We start from the raw sequence: 27,502 nt of genomic DNA on the forward strand, positions 1-27,502 counted from the left end.
CCAGCATTTCCTAGTCATTGATTTAGGAGAACAGCAGCACCTACCTCATGGGGCATCTGTGAGGACTAATGAGGTAGTATGTGTAAAGAGCTCAACTTCCTACTTTATACATGGTAAATGCTCAACTCATGTTGGCTAATAATAAACAAGACAAGAGCTTGACACCATTGTGAGATTCCAATATAATGCTAGACATGAAAGATGCTCAGTAACTATTTGCTGTCAATGGTAATGATTGTTCAGCTAGTTTGATCTTTCATTTGCAAAATAGAGACAGCTTAAGTGTTGTGTTTTTCTGTGTTGCTTACCTAGAGAAAAGAGGGAAGATTTGATAGGTGCCTTAACCCTTTAAAATGGGTTTTCAGGGCCCTGATAAACTTTTAGTTTGGTGGAAACTTTTTTTATTTTAAAGTAGGCTCCACACCCAGTGTGGTGCCCATCACAGACCTTGAATTCAGGACACTGAGATTAAGATCTGAGCGATCAAGAGTCGGATGCTCAACCAACTGAACCACTCAGGTGCCTCTACCTTGGTGTAAACATTTATTTGAAGTTGAGCTGGGGAGAGACATACAGCCCAGTGAATCTGGGAATGAAAGAATAAATCAGTTTCTTTTTTTTTTTTAAGATTTTATTTATTTGGCAGAGAGAGAGAGAACGCATAAGGTGGGGGAGCAGCAGAGGGGAGGGACAAGCAGATCCTCTGCTAAGCAGGGAGCTTGACATGGGGTTCCATCTTAGGACCCTGAGATCATGACCTGAGCTGAAGGCAAACGCTTAACAGACTGAGCCACCAGGTGCCCCAAGAATAAAGTGATTATCTTACACACAAATATTGATCAGACAATAACATGTTTCAGGAAAGGGTATTTCTTTCAGTGAAAGTTGGGCCTGTAAAAATTCATGCTTGAGAAGGAAACTAGAAAGGATCTTGTAATGATTACTGCCAGGAGCCACCAAGTTGTTCCTCTTCATTACCGGTGTCACCTTCTTCCTAGCAATTTGACACTCTTGTTGGAGAAGGAGGAGGCCAGATGAGTGGTGGCCAGAAACAAAGAGTAGCCATTGCCAGAGCCCTTGTCCGAAACCCCAAGATCCTGCTTTTGGACATGGCCACCTCAGCACTGGACAATGAGAGTGAAGCCATGGTACAAGAGGCGCTGAATAAGGTTTGTTGAAAAGCTGAGTTCGTTTTACAAGACCATGTGGAGATGTGTTGTAGGAAAGGCAGCTCACTGAGAGAGAAGGGTGAGGGAAAAGGGAGGGATGGAGAGGGAGGGAGAGAGAAGGACTGTGTGGGTCAGCATATCCAATGTGACTGTTTAGAAAATCCTGACTGACTAGAATGTTCTTCACAGTCGAATAGAAGTCAGTAAGGTTTGTTTCCAAAAGCTACAAATGCAAAATTTTTAATCTTATTAAATCTTGTTAAACTTATAATATGTGATTTCAAAAATTCCCATTTTGTTTTCAGCTATTGATTGATAGCTAGCAACTGGACCAATGTACAGGGTGTTTGTGGCCTTGATAAAGTGTGCTGGTCTTTGCTAATGTCTGCAGAGCGCATTTGAGGGTTTTTCCAAGGACCAAGGCTCTGACTCACTTATGGATTCTGAGACCATCCAAAGGTCAACGTCAGCTCTGTCTTACTGTTTGGCTAAGGGTGCACTGTACATTCTTGCAGATTCAGCAGGGACATACGATCATTTCGGTTGCTCATCGCCTGTCCACAGTCAGAACTGCAGATGTCATTATTGGTTTTGAACACGGCACAGCAGTGGAAAGAGGCAGCCATGAGGAACTGTTGGAAAGGAAAGGGGTTTACTTCACTCTGGTGACTTTGCAGAGTCAAGGCGAGCCGACTGCTAATGCAGAAGGCATAAGGGGCAAGTGTCTTTCCCTTTACATTTGTACACTCTATAAAGCATTATGTTTGTTAACTCTAATAGTTTCATGGATTTCTATGCATTTTAATATACATTGTCTTATTTGTTCTCCCAAAAGTCCTTGAAGGCATCATATAGAAAGAACAGAAGCTCATGAGGTTCCATTACTTGATCAAGTCAAAGAACTAAAACCCAGGTTTTGTGTGGAAGACAATTTTAATTTCACCTCCCTAATTCCCTGCCTCCTACTTTGCAAATAGGAGAGCCTTCCTAGAGTGTCTTGCACACAGTGGGACCTGTGTTCTTACTGACCGAGTAAATTAATCAATGACTAAAAACAGTGATGCTTATTTTCATTAAAGCAGAGATACTTCAGTCCCTAGTGCTTCCTTTCTTTTTTTTAAGTCTGAATTTTCAGATTTAGTAACTTATCCCAACCTACATTAATCAACTACTCCAAGCTTTCTCTACCATATCATATCTCGATTTCTAAACTCCACTGGGTAAAACTACTGCATATATTTAATACATGTGATTTATTCTGAAAAGTTTTTTTTTATTTGGTGAATCTACCATAGAAATGGTCTCCAGTGGGCTTCCCTTGAGTTTTTTATGATTCATGCTATCAGATATCTTTTTTTTTTTTATGATAGTCACACAGAGAGAGAGAGACGCAGAGACATAGGCAGAGGGAGAAGCAGGCTCCATGCACCGGGAGCCCGACGTGGGATTCGATCCCGGGTCTCCAGGATCGCGCCCTGGGCCAAAGGCAGGCGCCAAACCGCTGCGCCACCCAGGGATCCCCATGCTATCAGATATCTATTTGTTGGAGATAACACCTAGGGTATCACACAGTTCAAGAGAGTCAATCCTACTGAGTATTTTTAAGTTTGTTTGTTTGTTTAAGTAATCTCTCTCCTCAGTGTAGGACTGGAACTCATGACCCTGAGACCAAGAGTTGTGTGTTCTTTGGAATGAGCCAGCCAGGCACTTCCTGCTGAGTATTTTGAAATTTTTTTGTTAGAAGGTGTTGGATAGGTGCTAAGTTTTACTTGTCACAATGAAGTTAATAAAATGTTTTAGCACCAGATATAGTAATGATAGCCCAGGCAAGCACAGTAAGTAGTTTTACTTTGACATGGTTCTCCTTATTGTATACACTAAGGAATTGTTGATGTCGTATTAAATAGGAGAAGAAGAAACTGATGGGGTCTCACTTGACAACGAACAGACCTTTTGCAGAGGGAGCTACCAGTCTAGTTTAAGGTAAGCTGAAGCCATGGGACAGATTTTAAGGTTTTTAAATATTCTTAGGAGCCCTGTGCACCTATGATCCTCAGACAATATCTCAGTCAGCGGAGCCTTGAGCGTAGTCATTTCATAATGAACATGCAAATGAGTCCTTGGTTGCTAAGTTGACATTTCTGTCTCCAATTCATGGGGATTTTTTGGTTTAACTTTGACTTCTTATCTTACTGTGGGTAGGGTCATGATAGAGGTGCTTTACAATCAAAATGTTGTCCATTGAACTGAGAAAGGGTATTTAAAAAAATCTGTTTGGTCTTGTCCACTACATCTAACCATGTATAAAACACTGTTGTACATGGAGGTCAAGTTCATGACTTTAAGTACATTCTTTCACCTACTGAGCTACAACTGAATTACAAATATTCCCGCTTCCAGAGTGACCCAACGGAATTCAAATCATTTCTTAACTAGATAAAATTAAAAATGTATTTTTTTAGCATTTGAAAAGAATTTCCTTAAACCCCAGCTATTTATTTATTTTTAATAAATAATGAATGAACGAATATTGGATGAATATAGGGGTATTGATTTTCAAACATATTTTTAGAATATGCTATTAGCAAGACTGTAAGTTTTAGTCTTTTGTCTTGACTTAAAAGTTTCAGTAAAGTAGTTCTTTTAATGTTAAAAGTCGCATATTAAGAAGAATTCTGCCCAAAATCTTTGTTTCTATTCATGAAAGATTTTTTCCCCCTAAGTTAGGAGGCTGTTCGTAAACAATGGGTGACAGCAGATTTCCTTACTGTTGCCTTTACCATTTCTAGGATATTTAATTCAAGGCTGTACTCTGAGCAAAGGCTCAGTTATAAGACTTGCTTTTTCAAGGGAATATATTGCTTATTGAAAACTGGTTTAAAGGGGCCTAAAATAAAACATGTAGGTAACAGCTCCAAGTAATTCAAACACAGATTTATTTTTAATATTCAAAGAATCACATATGGAAAGAGGAAATGATGTATTTCGTGGTCCTGTCAACAAGAGAATAAATATTTTCTTAACTTTTCAATTGAACAAAATTCTACTTGTTCTAAGTAGTTTGCTTCCAGTTTATTGTTAGGACCAAATAACCATTTTTAATATAAACATTTCCTATTTGGCTATTAGTTCTCAAAAATTCTACATTTTGGTGAGTAGGTTGAGAAATCCAGACATACAATCTACACCCAGAAAGTAGCTATTAACCTCCTGCAGAGAAAGATTTTTAAGTTTGAGTAAGAAAGTCTGTTAAAAATATCTCATTGTGTATGCTGACAGATTTTTTTTGCTAAAAGATGACTACATGAAATGTTAATTTGTATCTTATTTCCTTGGCTTGGTCTTTCTGACAGCTCAGTTTTTCTTCAGTAATATATTTTAGATTTGAGAACAATTTAATGGATAAGAGTAACTAATTTCCTGAATAATAATGTTTAGAAAGAGAGACAAAGTGGGAGAGATATTTAGCCCCCAGATTAGCTGTTTTTATTTGTGGCAATAAGTGGTAGGCAGCTTCTGAGAAAGGGACTGGCCAACTTTTTCAATTTCTAAAAAGGCCTGCAATAGAACTTTAACCCTGGTGTTTAGGGTGGACCAGAGGGAGCCGGCAGGTAGGCCCATGATTTTGGTGGGACAGCCTATGCTAGACAGGTGGAATGGACTGCGAAATAGGGAACGAGAGAGAGACTTAAGAAATATAAGATTAAGCTAGTAGAAATCAGAAGGAACAAGGATATATGTTTTGCCATGCTCAAAACTGGGAGGATGTCAACCATATTTCCTTTTCTGCATACTCTACCATGGTTTCCAGTGCTCTGAGCTTCTCTGTAGGCCCATGACCTTGCATCTCAGCCCTACCATGCACTCCACTCTGTCCAGTTGACACATGCCTGTTCCTCATGCATTTTGAAGAAGACTGCTTGACCAGTTAAGTAACCCAAAGAAGTGACTCTATTACTGAAGAGTCTCAGACCAGGTAGGAGGGAGTTGGGGTGTACCAGAGAGCAGTTTGGTGAGGAGTGGTTTCAGGTCTGACCATAATGAGATTTGGCAAGAGTGTGAATGTGCAAGGTCAGGAAGAGGTTAGACTTGAGATACATGCCCCTGTTGAACCTGGGTGACTAAGAGGGTGGCAGTGCCACTAACAGGACCTGGGAACAGAGTGATGAAGGTGGTGTGTTAGTGCCTTCTCAAGAAGGCCAGATGAGCGTGTATAATAGGCACTGGATACAAATGAGGGAGAGAGATCATGGATGGGTCTCTCTTTCCACTTTCTTACTTTAGATTAGGTGCTTTGATAATGTACACACCTTCCTCTCAAGTCTTCAGCATTGCACCTATCCCTTAAGACTCCATATGCAGGGCAGCCCTGGTGGCACAGCGGTTTGGCGTCGCCTGCAGCCCAGGGTGTAATCCTGGAGATCGAGTCCCATGTCAGGCTCCATGCAGGGAGCCTGCTTCTCCCTCTGCCTGTGTCTCTGCCTCTCTCTCTGTGTGTGTGTGTGTGTCTCTCATGAATAAATAAATAACATCTTAAAAAAAAAAAGAGAGAGAGATTCCACCTACAGATGACCGAAAACTTAACCGGCTTTCACTTTTAAAGGGAGAGAATCAGCTTACCTAACCAATTGTCCAAGGATGGCTTGGCTTCAGGCAAGGCTGGAGCTTCAACCAGGTGTCTAACATACATGCAGTTTCTCTTCCTTTCTCAGCTCTGCTTTTCCCCCCTTCATTTTGCTTCATTTTTCAGGCTTCTTTCCTTAAAGATCTTGACATTATTCATTAAGGGTCTTGACATAATAATGCTGCCTCCTTTGATGTTTAACCTAGAGGCGAGTAGGAGTCTCCTTCTCAGAAATCTCAGGAAAGAAACCAAAACCACCTGAACCAATCTCTTCTTCTATCTGCGCTGTACTAAGTATATGAACTAAGGAACCATGTTCTCTCCTATCTCCATGCTTCTATCTATACTGTTCTCTCCATCAGAAATGCTTTTCTTGCAAAAACCCAAGTCCTACTGTAGCCACCTCTTCCAAGACACCTTTCATGGAAACACCTGCCATATATTTATTTTTCCTTTAAATTTTCATACTTTCTATTCAGACCTGCTTTACAGCAATTACTGCATTCTTTCCTCCATCAGAGTGGGGTACATGTTTTACTCTTCTGTGAGATTTGAAACTCCTTGAGGGAGGAGGCTGATTGACCAGTCTCTGTAATCCCACAGCACCAGGCATTGGTCTGCATGTCGTACATGCCCAACAAGCCTCTGTTAAATGAATGAATGAATGAACACATCACATAAATTTTATTTCAATAAGGTATTTGTTAATTATGTAAATTTTAAGGGCAGTACATAGCCTAAAGAAAATCTCACCAGGGACCCTATTTTCTTCCTACTAGCTTATTTATATCCAGGTGACCTTACACTACAGTAAACATCAGGTATAACTAGAGAGAGAAACAGGTATCAAGATTACAACCTATAACCAAAAGGGCGGTAAAGGCAGTGGGCCATTGCTATGATAGCAATTAATATACCATATGGATATGGAATGGATTTGAATCTTGGACTTTTTTTTTTTTTTTTTTGTAGACTGGTAGGACAGCTTTCTTCTCCTTCTCTCCCTCCCTCCTTGAGCACTTCTGAATCAGAGGGCTTGCTTGGGGCCCAGAGTATCCAATTTAATTAGCAATGCCACAAGAATAGTTCTGTGGAACCTAACCAGGAAGTTCCCTTACCTGGTTACTATGTGACCTATCAACCATTTCTGTTTATTGGACACTTGTGACGTTAGCTGAAACACCAGTTAAGTCCTGTTCCAACCTGCCCATAATCTACAGACTCTTTCATTCTTTCTGTTTATTTGCAGAGCTTCACTCCGACAACGCTCCAAGTCTCAGCTTTCTTACCTGGCACATGAACCTCCACTAGCTGTTGTAGATCATAAGTCTACTTATGAAGAAGACAGAAAGGTCAGGCACCAGTCGCTCTTGGGGATTGGAGACAGTCTTTCCTGGGGACTACTGTATGACCTTTAAACCTGAGAAAATGAGTCTGCAAGGCATCCAGTAATGTTAATTAAGTCAGATTAAATGGGAGACCTGATGAAAACTCTAAATTCTACAAAATATGTTAAAAGAAATGCAGATTAGTTAATAACGTTAAGAACATCTAGTAACTGAAACTGGACTATAATGGTTAATCAGTAGTTTTTAGGTGAACCATTGAACAGACACAGGCAAATAATATGTACTTAGGTTATTTGATCATGTGTGTATAATTTTAAAAGCTTTTAAGAAAACTATTTCTTGAAAACAATTTCTCTCAAATTTTTAAATCTCCTCCTTAAATTATAATAACCTTGGCAAGTGTTTATTCAACAGAGGTACCTGAAAAAGTTAGCTCTTATGCAAGTTATCACAATTTTTGAAAGGATAGAAACTAATTAGGTTTTATGGACAGTTGTTTACTTCACATAGTTTTACCATAATTTATTAAAGATACATCTAAAGTAACACTATTCATGTTAATATAATTCAAAAACCACAGAAACGAAAGTGATAGGAGAGGAATCAACAGATACAGCAATATTTCTTCTTCCTAAGGATGCAGGTCCTCAAAGCTGTTGTGGACACCCTACTTCCCCTAAGATGCCCCTCCTCAAAGCCTTTCTTAAAGTCTGCACTTCATTCTTCAACCCAAGAGTGTCACTTTTAGTCTCCCACTACTCTTCATTTGAACCTTTTCATGACAGCTTTCTTATTGAGTCTCATTTGGGGTCGTGTTGTCTTATTCTCTTACTAAATAATAAGCTTCTTAAAGTTAGTGACTATATATTATTTATGTTTGTATCACCTCGGGCACTTAAGTAAGTGCCCTATATCTATTAGGATATTGGGAGATTTAAAACGAGGATGAAAAATTGAATTTCCACAATTAGATAAAGCCCAAATCACAAGATTTATCAAAGCAACTCAGTCAGAGGATATCTCAATTATGAGCACATCCATTAGGCATGATGACATTTTAAACTGTCCTTAAAATTTTTTTAATGAGAATCCTTTTGGAAGTAATTATAAACCTTTGTTCACAGTGACAAATGTGGAATAAAGTACATCCTCCTTATGATCTTGTGACTATGACAGAAGGATTATTAAGGCTCTCTCTTGGTTCTAGTACATTAGGAATGAATAAATGTCTCTATATTCAATAGAGTTGGTTTAAATAAATTTCACAGAGAAACACTTTTTCTCAGGAGCAGCAGGATGAATCACAGAGAGAGGAAACATATTTAGCAAGCATGATTGCTTACTGCATCTTGCCATTAAGGATTCAACTCTTCTTCTAGACCTAGAGATAGATACTTAATTTACGTACACGGTGCTGCCACTAATAATGACAAGACGCCTCCTATAAGGAGTCTGGTAAAGCTCCAAGGGACAAAGAACCACATTGAAATTTCAAATGTAACAGTGCCAATCATATTTGACTTTTGCCTTTTTTATGTTTTTTTCTAGTTTCTGTAACTATTTGGCAACAAAAGCAAGAGAGAAAGAAAGAAAAGAAAGAAAGAAAAAGAAAGAAAGAAAGAAAGAAAGAAGAAAAAGAAAGAAAGAGAGGAAGGAAGGAAGGAAGGAAGGAAGGAAGGAAGGAAGGAAGGAAGGAAGGAAAAGAAAATCTGATTCTGCTGTTGCTGTTGAAACTGGCAGGTAGCCCAGCATAGCAGCAGAGATCAGATTCCTGGAGATCTGGAAATCAGATTCCCACAGGGTTCTCATGATGCTGAGGAAACTCTGAAGGGAACCATTTAAGATGAAAACTAAATCAAACATAAAGAGTAGTTTTAGAGAAATAAAAATGCTTCACATGATAGTCTACTTATCTAAAGTCTTGTAAATTAGAATGGAGTAATTAAACCTGATTGAATGTAAACCAGTGTAATGTTTAAAAGATACCATTTTATATTCTCTCTCCAGTTAAGAGAGAAAAAGGAAGAGAGGGAAAAAATAACAGGGAAGCCAGTGTGATCTTGCTCAAGCTCCAAGAAAATAAGATCTTATGCTTATATTAATGCTGCTCATTTGTATAGTAACAATATGAGAGTTTTAAATTTTTATTTATTTTTATAAAGATTTTATTTGACAGAGGGAGAGAGTGTGAGCAAGCACAAGCAGGGGGGAGCAGAGGGAGAGGGAGAAGTAGGCTCCCTGTTGAGCAGGGAGCCTGACATGGGGCTCGATCCCAGGGCCCCAGGATCATGACCTGAGCCAAAGGCAGCTTGTTAACTGACTGAGCAACACAGGTGCTCTGATATTAGAGTTTTTAAGATTTAAATTAATAACTTTTTTATTTAAAAAATTTTTTTAAGATTTTATTTATTTATTTGAGGAGGGGGAAGGGGCAGAGGGAGGAGAGAGAATCCTCAAGCAGACTCCATGCTGAGCACAGAGCCCAATCGGGCTTTATCCTAGGACCCTGAGATCATGACCTGAGCCAAAATCAAGAGTTGAATGCTCAAATGACTGACCACCCACGTGCTCCAACTCATTTTCTAAAAACAAAAAACAAACAAACAAACAAACAACAAAAAAAAAAACAGTGGAATTAGGGTCTATACCATTTAATTTATGAAATTTCTAATCCCAAGTAATATTTTAAAGCACTTTAAATATATGGGATATTCTAATCCCAAGTAGATTTTAAAGCATTTTAAAGTTAACTGAATTCCACAAGCCTAAACACTGGCAAAATCCTTTCTTTTTCTCATTCTATGGAGGAGTTCTAACCTCAGTCTGTTATTTGGGAAGTGTTCTTCTACTGCAATGCAAAAAGTTTACTTATGTAAAGGAATTATCTCCACCTTGTGGTCTCTCAGAGTTTTGACTGAGCATATAGAAGAGATGGTTGCATGAGAAGGTTGTCCTTCCATATGCTAAGTGGGGTTACTGGAATCCCAGGTCTCCTGGTTATCTGGGAACAGAACTAAGACTGCGGTTTCTTTCTTTCCACTCCCAGGCTGTGCTGTGGGCTTCCAGAAGTGGAGTCAAATCTTAGTTATAATGCTGATAAAATTCAGTGGAAGATGAGGGGAAACTTGTCAGTCTCTGGTATCAAGACCTCTCTCGGGATCCCTGGGTGGCGCAGTGGTTTGGCCCCTGCCTTTGGCCCAGGGCGCGATCCTGGAGACCCGGGATCGAATCCCACGTCGGGCTCCCGGTGCATGGAGCCTGCTTATCCCTCTGCCTGTGTCTCTGCCTCTCTCTCTCTCTCTCTCTCTCTCTCTCTCTCTCTCTGTGTGACTATCATAAATTTAAAAAAAAATAAAAAAAAGAGACCTCTCTCTCAGGAAAACTAACAAAGTAGAATCTATAGGAATTCAAGTCAAGGTCAAAGGTTTGAAACCCATCATTTCATCACAGCTGACTTAGAAGATAGGGTTTGAGCATTGCTTACGAGGACAGAAACAGGATCCTTACAAATGACTTTCAGTATATGACCATTTGGAGAACATCTGCCCCTTTGTCATAGTTACCATTTATTATCATCAAATCTTAAAGTCATTATCCAGGCAGGAGACGCTTATGGATTAGCACGCAGAAACCAGTGCAACAAAGTATAGAAAGCAGGACATAAGATTTAAGTAGGAAGTTCTATGAAGGAAACTGAGGAAAGCCCAGTGTCTACCACTGAACCACATTCATAGTAGAGAGCTCAGTATTTTTTTAAAATAAATGTTTTGTTGCATGTATGCACCATGGGCATAAAAATTTCACTTATTCTTTCATCCAATAAATATTGATTGTACATCTATTGTGTGCCAGGTATTGTGTTATGTATGCAAAGATGAACAAGAACCACCGTCCCCTCCCTGCACTAGGGTTCCTAGCAGGATACTTCCTTACTTGTGCACATGTGCAAGGTGCCACTTGACATTGCTACAATAAAGGCAGGAATTCTACAGTAAGGGAACACATCAACTTTTATAATTTCTCCTCTCTCTGTGAGTTACTGGTTTGCCACAAATACAGGGAAGATGAATAAATCATCTTTAGCCTTTTTTAGATGACTAAATTTGTCTTCAGCTTTGCAAAAATCAAAGGAAAAAATCTTCTATACATTATGGCTTTATAGTTTGTTTTCTTCTTCTACTTCTTTTTTAAAAAAATTCTCCTACAATTTTTTTAAACTATATCATATAAGTCAATCAGAAGTCAATTACTCAGGGACAGATTTTCTAGTTTTTGCATCATTCAGGCTTGATGGTGCACCTTTTTGGGGGTCAGGGGACAGTTTCCCTTAAAGTCAAACATCTAGTGAAAGGGGACAAGAGAAAATTATTCATATCAATTACATTTGCCCCTTGTTAGTTTATCTTGGAATGATAATTACTAGGGAAAAAATCACTTCATATTATTTTTAAATGTCTCAGGTATTGTTATTTAGGGCTAGGGAAACCTTTAAGAATCAGAAGGCCAGGGAAATTTCTGTCATGTCAAGGTTGTGAGTGGGCTGTTTCATGGAGCAGTGGTTCTGGGAAATGTTGGAGTTTACTGTGTCTGGATGGTACAGCACAGCTGACATTTTCCAAATTCATAACCATGGATTCATGATTATGAATTTCAGCTCCAGAAAGAGTCTTGGAGATTACATACTCTTGGGAATCTCACAGGCTGGGCTTTATTACTAGAATTACCTGAGGAGGAGGGGTGCCTGACAGGCTCTATCGGGTAAGCATCTGCCTTCGGCTCCGGTCATGAACTCCGGGTCCTGGGATCGAGCCCCATGTAATTTTATAACTCTTGGCCAGTGTAGTAACCAGAGTATATCATTTGCACTGGTTCCCAGCCCAACCCCCATATTTAAAGAGGGCCAGATGATACCAGCAAATGAAGGGGATGTGTTACAGGAGAGGAATTCTGATATGGAGGAGCTTGAGTCTTTTATAATTGGCAGTAAACACATCTGCTCTTTTCTTGGGATGAAGATCTCATCTCTCTCCTCCAGGGCTATTTGCTATGCAAACATCCTTGAAAAAATAGTCTGAATAAATGTAGTCGATGCCACTGCATAAGATGTACAGAAACACAAGAGACCCACAGGGAGTTGTCTTCCCCAACTTAGTCCAACTATCTCATTTGGAGGATGAGGTAACTGAGCCCCAGAGAGCTAAATTGCTTGGCAATGTATTCCACAGGTGGCTGCATTGGGCTCATCCAAGAACCCTGTTCTTTCTATGCTTGTTCTACTCATGCTTGCCTAGGCACCCCACTTCCTTCCTGGAATTGATTTCCTAGAGTTAGTATGTTGTCAGAGGCGAAATTATTGAACAGAAGGATTTGCTGCATGAATGTATAGTGACAAGTGCAAATGTTGAGGGCAGGCCAAGAGAGAATTTGAAATGGAGGCAATAAGAAATCCCACACCAGCCAAGCTGCCTTCCTCCACCCTATTTGGCTTGCAATGATAATGACATAACATGACACAAGACTTTCTTTAAACTGAATTAGTAATGTGGTCTTTGACTTTGGAAGCAAAGAGAAATTATTTGAATTTTCTTGCTGTTTTCTGTTCCTGACATTCTACTACCTAAAGGTTAAATTACTATGCATTCATGCAAGAGAGCACTAATTAAATAGATTTGTAGTTAATTTGTTATAATACTTTTAGTATATTTTAATAGAAAAAGTAAAAAAATGCAAAAATCTATATAAGCCACCTAAAATCCTTTCTTAAGTGAAGTCAGTAATAAATTTAACAAACGAACAATCAGATCAAGCACTGAATAAAATCTGTAGTGAGGAAAAGTGATAGTGAACATGATAAGATTCCGAGTAAAATATTTGCCTTCAAGAGGAAAATAATTTGCTACTTCAGACACTTCAATGACAACTAAAGAGATCAAAATAGGGAAATATCAAAATAGTTTTCACTTCTTGCAAAGAATATGTAGAGCTTAGAAGCCCCAAATGGATTACCATTTACTTCTGGGCACTAATTAAGGAAAATTTTATAGAAAGCATGTAAATGATAACTGTTGACACCATTTAATACATTTTGATGATTACTGTGCCTTGTTTCAGATACACTGGCCTGCCTCAGAGCTTCAGTCAATTACTAGACTATAGGACTTAGCCATTTATGAAGGATATACCTTGAAAGTGTTACAAGTCCTCAAATATGTGAATACTACCATAGCACAAAAAACCTTTTTAAATTGGAGGGGTTACTTTTTTCAGAGATCCAACATATTTATTACTCCTTCAGAGTTAACGTATATCTAATTGTGAAATGAAAACCAAATGCTCACCTTTAGACGAGTGCTCATCTAGTGTGTCCCTTCCAAGTCACAGCATGGTCTCAAACAATTCAAATCCATTTCTTACAAAACAATTATCACTACATCTCAGAGACCTTTGAGGTCACTCATAACCAGTCAAACCATGACTTTTGAATCTGTGAATACCAAAGAATCTGCTGTATCATTAAAGAACATGTGCAAAAATGTCTGAGTATACCCCAGGATGACTAGTATAACCCTTCTCCCCTCAAGGACAAGGACATTCCTGTGGAAGAAGAAATTGAACCTGCCCCCGTTAGGAGGATTCTGAAATTCAATGCTCCAGAGTGGCCCTACATGCTGTTTGGGGCCGTGGGTGCTGCTGTCAATGGGTCGGTCACACCGCTTTATGCCTTTTTATTCAGCCAGATTCTTGGGGTAAGCAAACAACTGGATTAGCTTTATTCTTCTCATATTTTTTTTGTTTTTCTATCAGTGGATATTGTCATTTTTTATAGGTTGGCTCTGTATTTTAATGGATTTAGCTTTCTTTTCCTCATCTTTAAAGGATTCAAAGTGCCCAGAATCTCCATTACACAGAAGGTAAGAAAATGAAGCTGAGTGATCTCAGTTGGGCTGGCAGGGCACGTCTCTAGTCATCGTGTCTGTAAAAAGCTGTACTGTGGCTGCAAATTTAGTGTAAGGAGAGGGCAATTTCCATATATGCAAACAAAATCATAATGCAAAGCAGGTTTGTTGAATAATACAAAAGCAATTTAGGACGTTTTGATCTTTTAAAAAATTTTTATTTAAATTCAATTAATTAACATATAACACATTATTAGTTTCAGAGGTAGAGGTCAGTAATTCACCAGTCTTATGTAACACCCAGTGTTCATTATATCACGTGTCCTTCTTAATGCCCATCACCCAGTTACTCCATCCCTCCACCTCCCTCCCCTCTAGCAACCCTCAGTTTGTTTCCTATGATTAAGAGTCTCTTATGGTTTATCTCCCTTTCTGATTTCGTCTTGTTTTATTTTTCCTCTCTTCCCCTATGATCCTCTTGGGCCATTTTGATGTTGCTGAAACAGCTGAGGTGCGAAGTTTGGCTTATATAAGCAGGTGCAAGTGCACGTTGTAGAATTGTCTGCTCTGCTGATTGCACCATTGAAACAGCAAAGTGGGGGAGGAAACAGGAAAAGGAAGAGAGAAGTAAAATAAGACATGGATAAAGGATAATAATAGCTTATTTCAATTTTTCACTTCCTAGGAGTTTTGATATTCTTCATCTGGCTTCACAGCTACAATAAAAAATAATAACTACAAGCATTAATTGACACTACCTAAGCACTTTATTTATAATAGTTCACTAAATTTTCCTAGTAACCACCCGAGGTAGGTATTCTTATTGTTCCCATTTTACAAAAAAGCGAACCAAGTTATACAGAACTTAGGTAGCAAATGATGGATCTGGGATTCAAATCCAGTGTGACTGGAGAGCCAGTTTCTAATAAGACTCTCATTGCAAAATTCGTTATCAAAATTCTGCCAAGTTCTTTAGTTGAAATTTACCTACACACACAAATCCCATGAGATCAACAGGGAGGCAAATCTAGAATCTAGATAACTTTATTAATTTGTTCATGGTGAAACAGGCATCAGGCAGTAGGGCCAGCGCTAGAACCCAGCTTTTCCCAAGCCTAGGCTAAAGGATTTGCCAGCACACCACACTGTCAGGGCTTACTAAGAGTCCTGAGTTTTAGTTTCCCCTCTACTTCTCTTTCTTTTGTGGCCTCTCTGGAAGAGGTCCTGACCAGGGAAATGTCCCCACAGGCATGATTCATACAAAAAGACTGTTACAGTCTACAAACAAAATCAGGTCAAATGTGTAGGGAGGGCCTCAGCCACCGCTTAATTTTCATACTACCCCCTTGTGGTAAGTGAGGAAATCAGGTTAAGTTCAGATTGGAAATTGGAAACAGGGCCCTTCAATTCTGGTAAATTGAATTTCTGGTTGTGTGAAACCTTTTATGATGACAATCTTTTAAATAATTAAAAGTAATAATTAAAGTAATTAAAATACGCTAAATATTTTAGGATGTTTTATTTAAATTCAATCCAAACATTCAATTCAAGAACATTCAAGAAATGTTCTTTTATTCACTCAACAGATATTTGTTGATTACCTCCCATAGACACTGTGCTAGGGACTGGGGATTGCATTCAGTCATGCTGCCTTCTCTAATAGAGTTTTCAGTCTCTGAGAAAGACAGATATTAGACATAATATCTCATAATTCAACAAATATTTGTTAATCAGTTATTATTTGTCAGACATCATTGCTGGGATTGAGGATAGAGTGAGGAATAAGAAAGCCCTCCCTGCTCTCATAAAGCTGACATTCTATTAGGAAAAGGCTCTGGAAATGCATCCCACTGAGCAGTGACAAGACGTAGAAGGCATGGCAGATAGGGTTGAATTTTGTAAAGACCCAACTGTGCCCTAGATCTTTGCTTTTGATAGAAATCTGGGATACCAGTTTTTTTGCTGATCACCACTTTCTTATAAAAACACAGAAAAGAATATACTAACTCAGCTTTACCAAACCCTGTACATGAGCTGCTATGTAAAGAGTGCTGGATTCCCAACCAGGAAATATTTATTTATTTATTTATTTATTTATTTATTTATTTATTTATTTATCCTGAATCTGGCTCTTCTAGATAGTAAGTACTATACGCCCTAGGATCACACCATGCCATTTCTCTGGGCCTTGGGTTCCTCAACTATAAAAGGAAGGATTGACAAAATGGTTTCTAAGATACCTTCCAGCTCTGTTAGTCTATGAAATGGCCAAGTCAGAAAAAAAGTGATGATTCAGTCAAAACCCCTGCTCTCGTAGAGCACCCACCAGTTCTTCATAGTGAGACTAGTCTCTGTGATTGTTCTGGTCACAACCAGGAATCCTAGGAAAAACTGAACTTGAGCAATTAGACTCTTCACTTGAGGGCTGCAGTACCAGAGTAATAGGATCTAGTTGGTGAAGTCCAAAGTCTGCTCATGGTTAATGTTCTCACAGGGTTGTATTGCTAAGCAAATGATGCTAAAAGAAGTACTATTTTCCCTCTCTGATAAAGAAGATCATTTCTGTTAGTCTCTTAGCATAATTATCAAATATTCATCAGTAGATTCATGATACTTTCATCTCACAGGGTATAATCATGAGTCAGATAATAGTCTGTTTGCAGTTGCGCTATTTTCATCCTGACATACCTAAAGGGCATGATACTCACATTTGGTGTATTGAGACCACAGTTTGGAACATAGGCCCAGAAAATGATTGGACACTATTAGGAGCCTGGTTGCTAATCTAGTGAAGCATCAGTACATACATAAAACATAATTTATCTGATTCACTTTCCATGGCTCTATTTCACTTAGAAAGTGTACAAGTGTCCCAAACACAGCAATGTGGACGTAGCATGCTGGGGAAATCATAATCTTTGGAGCCAGCCAGCCCTGGATCTGTAGTAGGTCTCTGTTCTGTATTCTCTGGGTGCATTTGAACAAGTGGCTTTTCCTTGATGAAGTCTTAGTTTCCTCATCTGTAATACAGGGTAAGAAAATCTACCTCACTGGGATGTTTTAAGAAGCCCAATTTAAGGAAGACTTCATTTAAGTTAAAGTAGGTTAAGCAACATATTTGGCATCTGGTAAATAGCAATAGTTTAGTGAATGTTTCTTTTCTCCTTAAACAGACTTACCATTACAAAAATAGCGGCGATGTATCATAGAGGAACCTATGGAGGGGTAGCTTCTGGGGTTGCATTTCAACAAGAATATATAAAGAATAAAATTTTGTGAATAAAAAGGTTATGGATAGACAGATGCACAGTCTTGAACTGGGCAGTTGTGTGGATTTAACATTAGCCAAATACTTTAACACTGAGAAGATGAGTAATGCCAAGAGCCAAAAGAGCCTGCCAAGAAGAAAACCACTGGAATCACAAAAATAGACATTTCCTTGTCTAATGATAACCACTAGCTAAACAAACTGGGAATTGTGTCGTCACAGTTTGGGGCTTGGGGGATTTGTATAGTGATTTTTAAAACCAAACTGAAACAGGTCTTTAAATCCCTAAACTTGTAAACTCTGTTAAGTAAACATATGAGTTATTCTATGGAGGGAAGAATGACTGTAGAATCTTCTGAACCCACTTCCACCTGTATTAAGAAACATGAAGACCCTGGAAACTGTCCTTAAAACAGTAAATCTTATTAATCTAGAACCCCTCCCTCCATTTTGGAATTTGTGATTTTTGAATAGGTTCTTTTGCTTTACAAAAAAGGGTTTGTTAACAGAGTAGTATACATTGTTTGCAAGATGTATGTGGCAGGCACTAAATAAATATTTATTGAATAAATGGTTTCTTTTGAGCATCTGCTTGTTAGCATTGTTCTAGTTACTTAATTTAGAATAATAAATAAGGCTGTCTAATGCATACTTTTTTGGAACTCAGAGTTCCCTCACTTAGCCCAAGTTAAGAAGTTTTGTTGTACCTGAAATCTATTTCATTATAGGGTAATGTCATTAGAATATGCAGCTGTTCTTCCCTTTGTCTTATTGCAACAGCTGAGTCCCCAGTCGGTTACTGAGCATACGTCTGCAAGTTCAGAATATACTTAAAGTATAGTTTACTTCTCATTGTAGACTCAAAAACCGCATTCACAACTTCCATAGTTTTCCTGGGGGGGGAGGGCATGTTTTCAACTTCTTCTGATTTAGAAACAACCTCAGTCTCAGGTGGATGGAAAGTGTTTTTTCTCCTAAAGCAATTCCAGTTAATGCCTTGATAGCTAGTTACTTTTTTAATGATGCTATTATTCATCAATATGAATATATATATTCACATATATAATTAGATAATTCATATTATATATATCCCCGGTGGCTCAGCGGTTTAGCGCCGCCTTCGGCCCAGGGTGTGATCCTGAAGACCCGGGATTGAGTCCCACGTTGGGCTCCCTGCCTGCTTTTCCCTCTGCCTGTGTCTCTGCCTCTCTCTGTCTCTGTGTGTGTTTCTCATGAACAAATAAATAAAATCTTTAAAAAAATAAAATAAATAAAATAAAATAAAGTAAAATAACAGGGTACCTGAGTGGGAAGATCATCTTTATTGCTTCTATTTTTTGAGAAGGACAGAAGTCATGATAATACTCATCTTCGTTCCTTTTTTCCTTCCTTCCTTCCTTCCTTCCTTCCTTCCTTCCTTCCTTCCTTCATCTTTCCTTCCCTTTTTCTTTGCCTTATTACATAAAGGATTGGAGATATTTAATCATATTTCTCATCTGTATCAATAAAAAGCCAACACAATTGCCTACATCAGGTTAAAAAACAAGACGAAAATTCTGCAAATTATTGCTATTGGTTTTCCTTTGCCAACCTTCCTTTCCCGTGGGGAATTAAAGTACACATATTCATGGCTAATTTTGGTTAAATTTCTAGTATGTTTTCTTAACCCAATGCTTAAGAAAATGTTCTTTTAAATATATCTTAAAATTTGAAATTTCTTTTACATATATTCTGTTTTATTGCTATTAAATAATAACAAATAATAACAAAGTAATATCTTTGCTTACAATCTTGCAAAGACTTTTTCGCTTCCTGATAAAGAAGAACAAAGGTCACAGATCAATGGTGTGTGCCTGCTGTTTGTAGCAGTGGGCTGTGTATCCCTTTGCACTCAGTTTCTGCAGGTAAGGAATTTTAGCTTTTAGCAAGTGATTTCACAATTATTTCCTCTCTTTTCGTGTTAAAATATCACTAAAGGCTCCTTTATGTTTCAGGGATATGCTTTTGCTAAATCTGGAGAACTCCTCACAAAAAGGCTGCGTAAATATGGTTTCAGAGCAATGTTAGGGCAAGACATTGGCTGGTTCGATGACCTCAGAAATAGCCCCGGGGCATTAACAACAAGGCTTGCTACGGATGCCTCCCAAGTTCAAGGGGTAAGCTATGGGGGGAAGTCAGGGGTGTTTTTAACGGAGGAAACATTCTTTCCTTTGAGCATTCTGGTAATCACCTGTATGTTTCCCGTGAAATAGGAACTCATGGGATTCAGATGTCCCAGAGCCACATTTCCCACCATTTCCAATGCTGACAAACAGCAGTGTCTCCCAGGCAATGTCCAGAATCGGTGCCATAAGTCCAAATCTGTCAGGGTTTTAGATTTACTGGAAGTCTAGCAAACAGAGCTTTTCTGAGACTCACTCTCAGATCCTTTTCAGGCCCAGACTCAGATTCTACAAGACTTCATAGCACCCCTAGAGGGTGGAAGCAAAGCCTCCTTACACAGGTGCTCAGCTTGCAGGCAGTCTCAGGAAAAGAGAATATCTTCTGGGTTGCCTCTGTAAAAGCCAGTCAGGAAACTGAAGAAAAGAAGTAAATGATTGCCATCTAGAATCCTGAGGCATTCGGAGAGACAAGGCTGTGGTTTCTGAACCGCAGGACCTGTAGCCTTGTTGAGGTGACTCATTCTCGTGTCACCTGAACAATGATGAGGCAATGCTTTTAGAAAACCAGGGGTTTGTATCAAAGTGAAGAGAGTTGACTGTGTTGTCCAGCACCTCTACTCACTTTCTGTGGGAATAAAAGAGAGAGAGGAAGGAAGGAAGGAAGGAAGGAAGGAAGGAAGGAAGGAAGGAAGAAAACAAACCACAATCTGTGAGGTTCTTGGAAGAACTCCCACCCCCACCCCAGACTGAAAAACTGAGTGCCATTTGTCTTGACTCCTAGCCAGTTCAGCCAAAAATATGGACAATGGTATGGGAGACTTTCAGAGGAACATGGGATCCTCTTCCTCAGAGCTTTTTTCTAAGTATACATGTGTTTCTCACAGACCTTGGGTCACACTCTACATGTTGTTTTGCAATCTTTCTGATTTCCCCCCACAACAATCTGACATAAGCATATTTTGGTTATTATATATTCTTCTAGAGTAGGTTTTTGATGGTTGTATAATTCATCATTTTAATGCATCATCATTAAAGAATTCCTTATTTAAATGTTCTTTCTGTTTTTCCCCCTTATAAGCAACTTATATCATTTTACATCAAGCTTGGCACATCCCTGATTATTTTTTTTTCTTGTTCTCAAAATATAATCACTGAATCAGAATATATAATCATTTCGAAGGGTTTTAATGTGTGTTGTCTCACTGCTTGAAGAAAGTTTGTAGCAATTTCCCTTTTACCGTCTGAGTATTCTAGTGTCCAATTTACTTGACTCGAGCTTAGGTTAAATAAATAAGGTATCACCTTATTTCTTCTATTTTTGCGTCCTTCAATCTGCAAGGGCTTTTCAAAGTTATTCACTCTCACTTGAATTCAGAGAGCAGCATCTATTCATCTTATAAGAATTTTTACTTATCCTTAAAAAAAGTTTCTAAGAGTTTCAGTAATATTTTCATTAACCTTTTTAAAAAAAATAACATTGCTTACTCAGGTCAAATTTATTTTAATAGTAAAGTAGGGTAGAAATCTGGCTTTTTTTTCCTCCAAGCTGGATAGAAAATATTCCCCCACCAAACTTTAATGTAGATTTCATTTTCCAGCTATTTGAAATTCTCCTGCCCATTGTGAATACCAATTTACTACAGATGCTTGGAGCTATGGGGATTCTCTATTCTCTTTCATTGATCAGCTTGATTTATTCTGTGCTGGGACCTTACTCTTTTAGTTATGTAACTTTATAAATTTTTATTATCTGGTGGTAAGGTAGATCCTTGCACAATAATTTTTCCTTTTCAAGATTCTTTTATTTATTCCTAGACATTAATTATTCTAATATACTTTAAAATCATCTTGACTTCTTTGAAAATTTTATTTTGATTCCAACTGAATACATCCATGCAGCGACACCCCCCCATCTCCCCCTACCATACACACAAGGATTACCATTGTGGGAATACCAAAAGTCCCCTCTTGAGAGACATACAAATAAGAATCTTTAGTTTTTAGCAAGATATATAGGACATAATATGCCATATACTATGTAGAGTAAATATAATACACAGATATATTAATGTATCACTCTATCTCGTCCATTCTTTCTTATGTAGTTTTTCACTATTTTGAATGAATATTCTAGATTGAGATTTCAGCTACTAGTTTTTGTATATTTATCTTATGGACATCCTTTTTTTCAAGTTTTCTTATTAACTAATTATTTAAAAATTTAATAGAGTCTTTGGGTTTTCTAGGTATATAATCAAATTATATTCAAAGAAAGATAATTATATCTCTTTTTTCTTTTTCAATACTTATACAACGTCAGGTATGCAAATTCTCTACTAAAATTCATATGAGTAAGTTCTCTCCTATTTTCTGACAATGTGCTTCCAAGGGTATTTTTATATTGATCAAAACATTAATAAAATTCCCTGGAAACTACCTAAATATTCACCAGTAAGAAAATAGTTGAGTGAATACATCCATTCTAAGGAAAATTAGGAAGCTACTTTAAAGGTATTAATGCCATGATCTGGAGGGATGGTTGTTACACTGAAAAAAACGAAGTTCAAAGTAAAATCTAGTCTGATCCCTTTTTTGTGAAAATGTTTATAGTTACATATGTGTATATATTTTATGTATCTTAAGCCATATTACTTTTTAAATTTTCTAAATTTGGTTAAATAAAATGTAAAAGAAAACAAAATAATGACATCCCAAAGAACTATGTAGCTATTTTCCAAATTCTCTATAATGCCTGACTGTCCTTGTCAACTAGAAATTCTTTTATTCCTTTTAACTGTGGTAAAATATACAAAACATAAAATTTACCATTTTAACTATTTAAGTGTACAAGTCAGTGGCATTAAGTCTATTCACATTGTTAGGCAACCATCATGGCACTCTCCATATCTAGAACTTTTTATCATCCTAAATAGAAGCTCTGTACCCATTAAATACTAATTCTCCTCCCTGCCCCCATAAGCCTTGATAACCACCATTCCACGTTAGCTCTAAGAATTTGACTATTCCAGGAATCTCATATAAGCAGAATCATACAATATTTGTCCTTTCATGACTGGTATATTTCACTTGGCTTAATGTCCTCCAGGTTTATCCATGTTGTAGCATGTGTCAGAATTTCATTTCTTTCTTAAGGCTTGAATAATATAACATTGTTTGTAGAGACCACATTTTGTTTATTCATTCATCCATCAGTGGACACTTGGGCTGCTTTACCTTTTGGCTACTGTGGTTGTTTTGCATTCTTTATCTTTTAAATAATGCTAAAGTCTCTACAATACTTACAAAAATCCCGCAGTTGTACCCATGCAAGTCTTTTCTACACAGAAGGCATCAACCTTTGGTCACATCTGCATAGTTGCAACTGAAAGAAGGGGTGGAACCATCAGTTTTGGATATAGATAGTAATTACCACAAGTATCCACTCTCCACCTATATAAAGACTGAATCCATTTTGTCCATTTTGTGTTGACTGAACAGCTAGTTATTAAGTCAGCATGTGATTTTGTATCAATGAGAATCAAAGTGGTCTCCTATAATAATAGTCTTGTACAAATTTCAAAACTGTAATTATAGGACAAGCATCAATCTTCACTAAATAATCAGAAATATTACCATCACACCAATGTATGGGTATCTTCAAGCAGACCAAATGCATAGCCACCAGACACACATGCCATCCATGCTTAGGGCTGAATTAATCTCATACTGACTGCTCTAGCTCACCCATGAAATGAGATCTGTCAATAGATGAGCTTCTGAAAAAGTTGTGGATAAAATAGACTTTTATTAATCCAGGCTTCAAATGCATTAGAGAGCTCATTATTTTAAAAAATATTTTTAAACATAGAACTACCAAATGACCCAGTAATTCCATATATATATATATGTATATATATATATATATATATCCAAAGGAATGAAAGCAGGGACACAAAAAGATATTTGTACATCAGTGTTCATAGCAGCGGTATTCATATGGTCAAAAGGTGAAAACAACCCTAGTGTTCACAAGCAGATGAATGGATAGACACAATGGGATATATATATTTATAATGAAATATTATTCAGCTTTTAAAGGAATGGAATTCTGATATGTACTACAACAGGGATGGATCTTGAAAATGTTATGCTTAGTAAAATAAGCTAGATACAGAAGGATATTGTATGATTCCACTTAGCTGCTTAGAAGAGGCAAATTTATAGAGACAGTAGAATAGAGGTTATCAGCAGCTGGGGAGAGGGAGGAAGGAGGATCATTATTTAATGGATACAGAGTTCTTGTTGCAGATGACAGGAAAATTTTGTGTATAGATGGTGGTGATGATTACACAACAATGTGAATGTATTTAATGCCACTGAATTATCTGCTTATGAATAGCTAAAATGATAAACATCGTGTCATGCATATTTTATCAGAATAACTTTTAAAAAATGATCCTTTTGTTATAAAATTGCCTTTTCACATAGTGGTACTTGGTAAAAGAGACTGCATGTCTCAGACCCAGTGATTGCTTTTGGTTTGCAGGCAGCCGGCTCTCAAATCGGGATGATTGTCAATTCCTTCACTAACGTCACTGTGGCCATGATCATTGCCTTCTTCTTTAGCTGGAAGCTAAGCCTGGTCATAATGTGCTTCTTCCCCTTCTTGGCTTTATCGGGAGCCTTACAGACCAGAATGTTGACAGGATTTGCCACCCAGGACAAGGAGGCTCTGGAGATCGCTGGCCAGGTAATCTTACAGACCCAATTTTCAAACTGCTTGCTGCTAAGTGGCTGTCAGACAAACCTAGAAGGATGAGTTAGTACAAAGAGACTTAAGGAAGCTGTTAGCCTACAAATGTTCATCCTTGGAAACGTCCCACTAGCCTTTTTATATGTGCCATTGCCCGAAGGCTATGATAATAAAGCTCTGATGCTGTGTGAACAGGTATAGAGAAGTGGCAGGGCCAACACAGAGGGTTACGTATTCAATTTCCTTTCCCTCCAATGGTTATTTTCTCCACATCCTGATTCAGTGTATTCTTATTCGCAAGAGTGGAGATTTTGGTTTTCTGTCTGCTTGGGTTTTTTAACTAAATGGTTGCCCAGGGTCATGCTGCCCGGGCAGAGAAGAGCTATCATTTTTTGAATGGCACAGACTTTTAATTTTCATACTTTAGCATCTGCTAGACTTAGATGTCTTTCTCAACTAGAACTGTGACATACAGTTTAGGTCTCAAATACTCTTAGGTTTCAGGGGTGTACTTTTAAAATCGTGTTCTAATGAAATATCTGGTTATCAGGGGTATATAAGGAGATGGTAGTGTAGACATTTATCAGGTGTAAGAAATCGTGCAGACACACACACACACACCACATACCTTTACTCTTTTAACAGATTTACTGTTATCTAGGTTTTGTATCTTAAAGGAGGGAATGTGAACATTGCCCATGTAGACAGAAGCCAAGAAGATTTCATATACCGGTGGGAGAAAGTAGCCCATTTTTGTGCTACTTTAGGATAGGATGCTAATTCAGAAACAGTGATTATTTACCCTAGTGTACAGATTGAAACAAGTGCAAATTCATAGTATAGACTAAAGATAAACTTTATATTTATAGAATATTTGGTCAGATTAATTTTTTTAAACAAATAGAATCATACTTTGAACATATATTATTAAATATATTTTGTCTCAGAAGACATCTAAAGATATCATTTTAGACATTTCAAATAAGTTAACTAAAAAGCTAAAAAGCTTTCAAGGATAAGCGTGTGCACATTTTTTCCCTTCTCTCTTCTACAACAAGTGGAGGCAACAAAGTCATGTTAGTATTCAGTAGAACTTGACTCATGATCCAGGTAAGTTGACTTCCAACACCTTGTTTGTGTTCGCAGATGATGCCTCCACCATGGATTAGTACCACCTTCTGCCACAAGATCCAGTCCATGTAGTGGCTGAAATGTCACCATAGTAGTTCTTTCTACTCTTTTATTCCTAAAACTCTTTTTCATTTTTCAGATTACAAATGAAGCTCTCAGTAATATCCGCACTGTTGCTGGAATTGGAAAAGAGAGGCAGTTTATTGAAGCATTTGAGGCTGAGCTGGAGAAGCCATTCAAGACAGCCTTTCGAAAAGCCAATGTTTATGGATTCTGCTTTGGTTTTTCCCAGTGCATAGTGTTTGTTGCCAATTCTGCTTCCTACAGATACGGAGGTTACTTAATTCCCAATGAGGGGCTCCATTTCAGCTATGTGTTCAGGTGAGGATTATCAGGCCAAGGTCATAAAAGATCCACACTCCAGGGAGGAATAGCCTGGCTCTAAGGTAGCTTTTGCTGCTTACCAAATCATACCAAACTTGGTGTATTAAACAGTTGGGGTTTATTATTTCTCAAGATTTTGTGGGTTGTCAGGATGATTCTTCTGGACTGGACTGATTTAGTCAGGCTTCTGCATGGCTTGTCTCCATCTGGCCTCTCTAGCAGGTGAGCTTGTTTTCTTCATATCATGGTCTCAGTGTTCGAAGTACGACAAAAGCGAGCAAGCCCCTTGCACTTTTCAAGTGTACTGTGTGCATCACATTTTCTATTATCTCTTTGGCCGAGGAAAGTCATACAACCAAGCCCAGATTTAAAGAAAAGAGAACAGAATCTACCTTTTGATGAGAGGAACTGATTGTGTTTCTCCTTTACTGTCACAGTGCTGTCACACACACGCTTCTGACCCCTGGTGTGTCAGAAGTTCAACTTAATTCTGACACCATCTACCTGGAGGTAGCATTGGATCCCACAAGTTAAGGGCTCAGCCCTGCAAGATTGCCTGTATCACCTCCCTAGACCCTCCAGATACCCTTCCTTTCCCTGGAGGTGGGGAGCAGGGATAGGTCTGAAAGTCCTACCCCTCTAATTGTATGGTTGCTTTGCCTGGCAACCAGCTCCCAATGTTAGGTTACTAGAGACCATCCAAAGTCACTTCATTAACAACAAAGGAGACCTTGGTCACTCTCCAAATATAGGATCTTCCAAGGGTTTAAGAGCTCTGTGCCAGGAATGAGAGCCAAAGACCAAATATATGTTTCTCACCCTGAATCGCAATATCACAGAGGAGTAATAAAGTCCTATTGCAAAGGGATGTGTACAGAGTAAGAGGATCAATGAACCACTTACACAGTCTGCCATACTGGTTAATGTGGAAAAAATCTAGAGAACTTGGATCAGAAGGTGCACAGAACCATCTTACTGGAACTCTATTTCTTGCAAGAAGGGCATGTTTCCAGCTGAATCCTCCTAGGTAGAGATAGCAAAGGCCAGGACAGGAGAATTATTTCCTCTCTTATAGTCTGTGCCTGCTTTGCTGATAACATTAGCTTTGAATCCAGTTTTCTGGGGGTGAAAACCAAAGGGTGTCAGGGAAAAGGGCCTGAGAGTGCAGGTATATGACTGTAGTAGGGTGGGGTGGGGGATGTTAGAGGGATGAGGGGGAGGTGGTCTGAGAAGGCCTTGGAAGACATTAGGAAAAGTGGTCCCAACAGAAATCTGTTCTTTTGAATTCATTCTCAAGCCATGAGCTCTGTCTTCTTGCCTTCTAGATTTCTTCTAGAAATACAGAGGAAATTTTTTCTCCTGCCCCACTATACCCATCCCAATCAAGAAAGCCTCTTTTCTGAATTTTGGCATATTGAGAGCTGTTAATCCCCAAAGCAAAAATTGCAAATTTCTGTTGACTTGTTAGTTTATGAGATATTTGAAGAATATATAATATTTTACATATTTCCTGTAAAAATTGGGTAACTATAGAAAATTCCCAGCTTCTAGCTTCTTTTTAAAAACTGAAAGATCACCTTCCACCATCTCCCATTTTATTCCAGGTGCTTTTCATTGCTTTAAGCTCTGGGATGGGCCTCTAGAGATGTTTGAGTTTGCAAGTCTGGCCTAAAAGAATTCCTGCTTGTGAACTGAGCAGTAAAACACACAAACACACTGCCCTCCGCCACCCTGAGGCAGGCCTTCTGTGCATGGTGATGCAGGTG

General features: G+C 38.3%; 1 protein-coding gene across 2 annotated transcripts in view; it reads left to right on the forward strand.

The window, feature by feature from the left end:
• The window catches only part of ABCB11 (ATP binding cassette subfamily B member 11), a 91,251-nt gene that overhangs the window by 51,702 nt on the left and 12,047 nt on the right, over positions 1 to 27,502 (forward strand). For both annotated transcript variants that reach the window (XM_055308511.1, XM_055308512.1), the window contains 9 exons: positions 999 to 1,169; positions 1,685 to 1,886; positions 3,077 to 3,152; positions 7,043 to 7,145; positions 13,724 to 13,888; positions 19,106 to 19,210; positions 19,301 to 19,462; positions 24,015 to 24,218; positions 25,492 to 25,733. In XM_055308511.1, the coding sequence (XP_055164486.1) occupies positions 999 to 1,169; positions 1,685 to 1,886; positions 3,077 to 3,152; positions 7,043 to 7,145; positions 13,724 to 13,888; positions 19,106 to 19,210; positions 19,301 to 19,462; positions 24,015 to 24,218; positions 25,492 to 25,733 (1,430 nt within the window). The remainder of the gene's footprint in view (positions 1 to 998; positions 1,170 to 1,684; positions 1,887 to 3,076; positions 3,153 to 7,042; positions 7,146 to 13,723; positions 13,889 to 19,105; positions 19,211 to 19,300; positions 19,463 to 24,014; positions 24,219 to 25,491; positions 25,734 to 27,502) is intronic.

Source organism: Nyctereutes procyonoides, unplaced genomic scaffold (assembly GCF_905146905.1).
Source record: "Nyctereutes procyonoides isolate TBG_1078 unplaced genomic scaffold, NYPRO_anot_genome, whole genome shotgun sequence".
Lineage (NCBI taxonomy): Eukaryota > Metazoa > Chordata > Mammalia > Carnivora > Canidae > Nyctereutes > Nyctereutes procyonoides.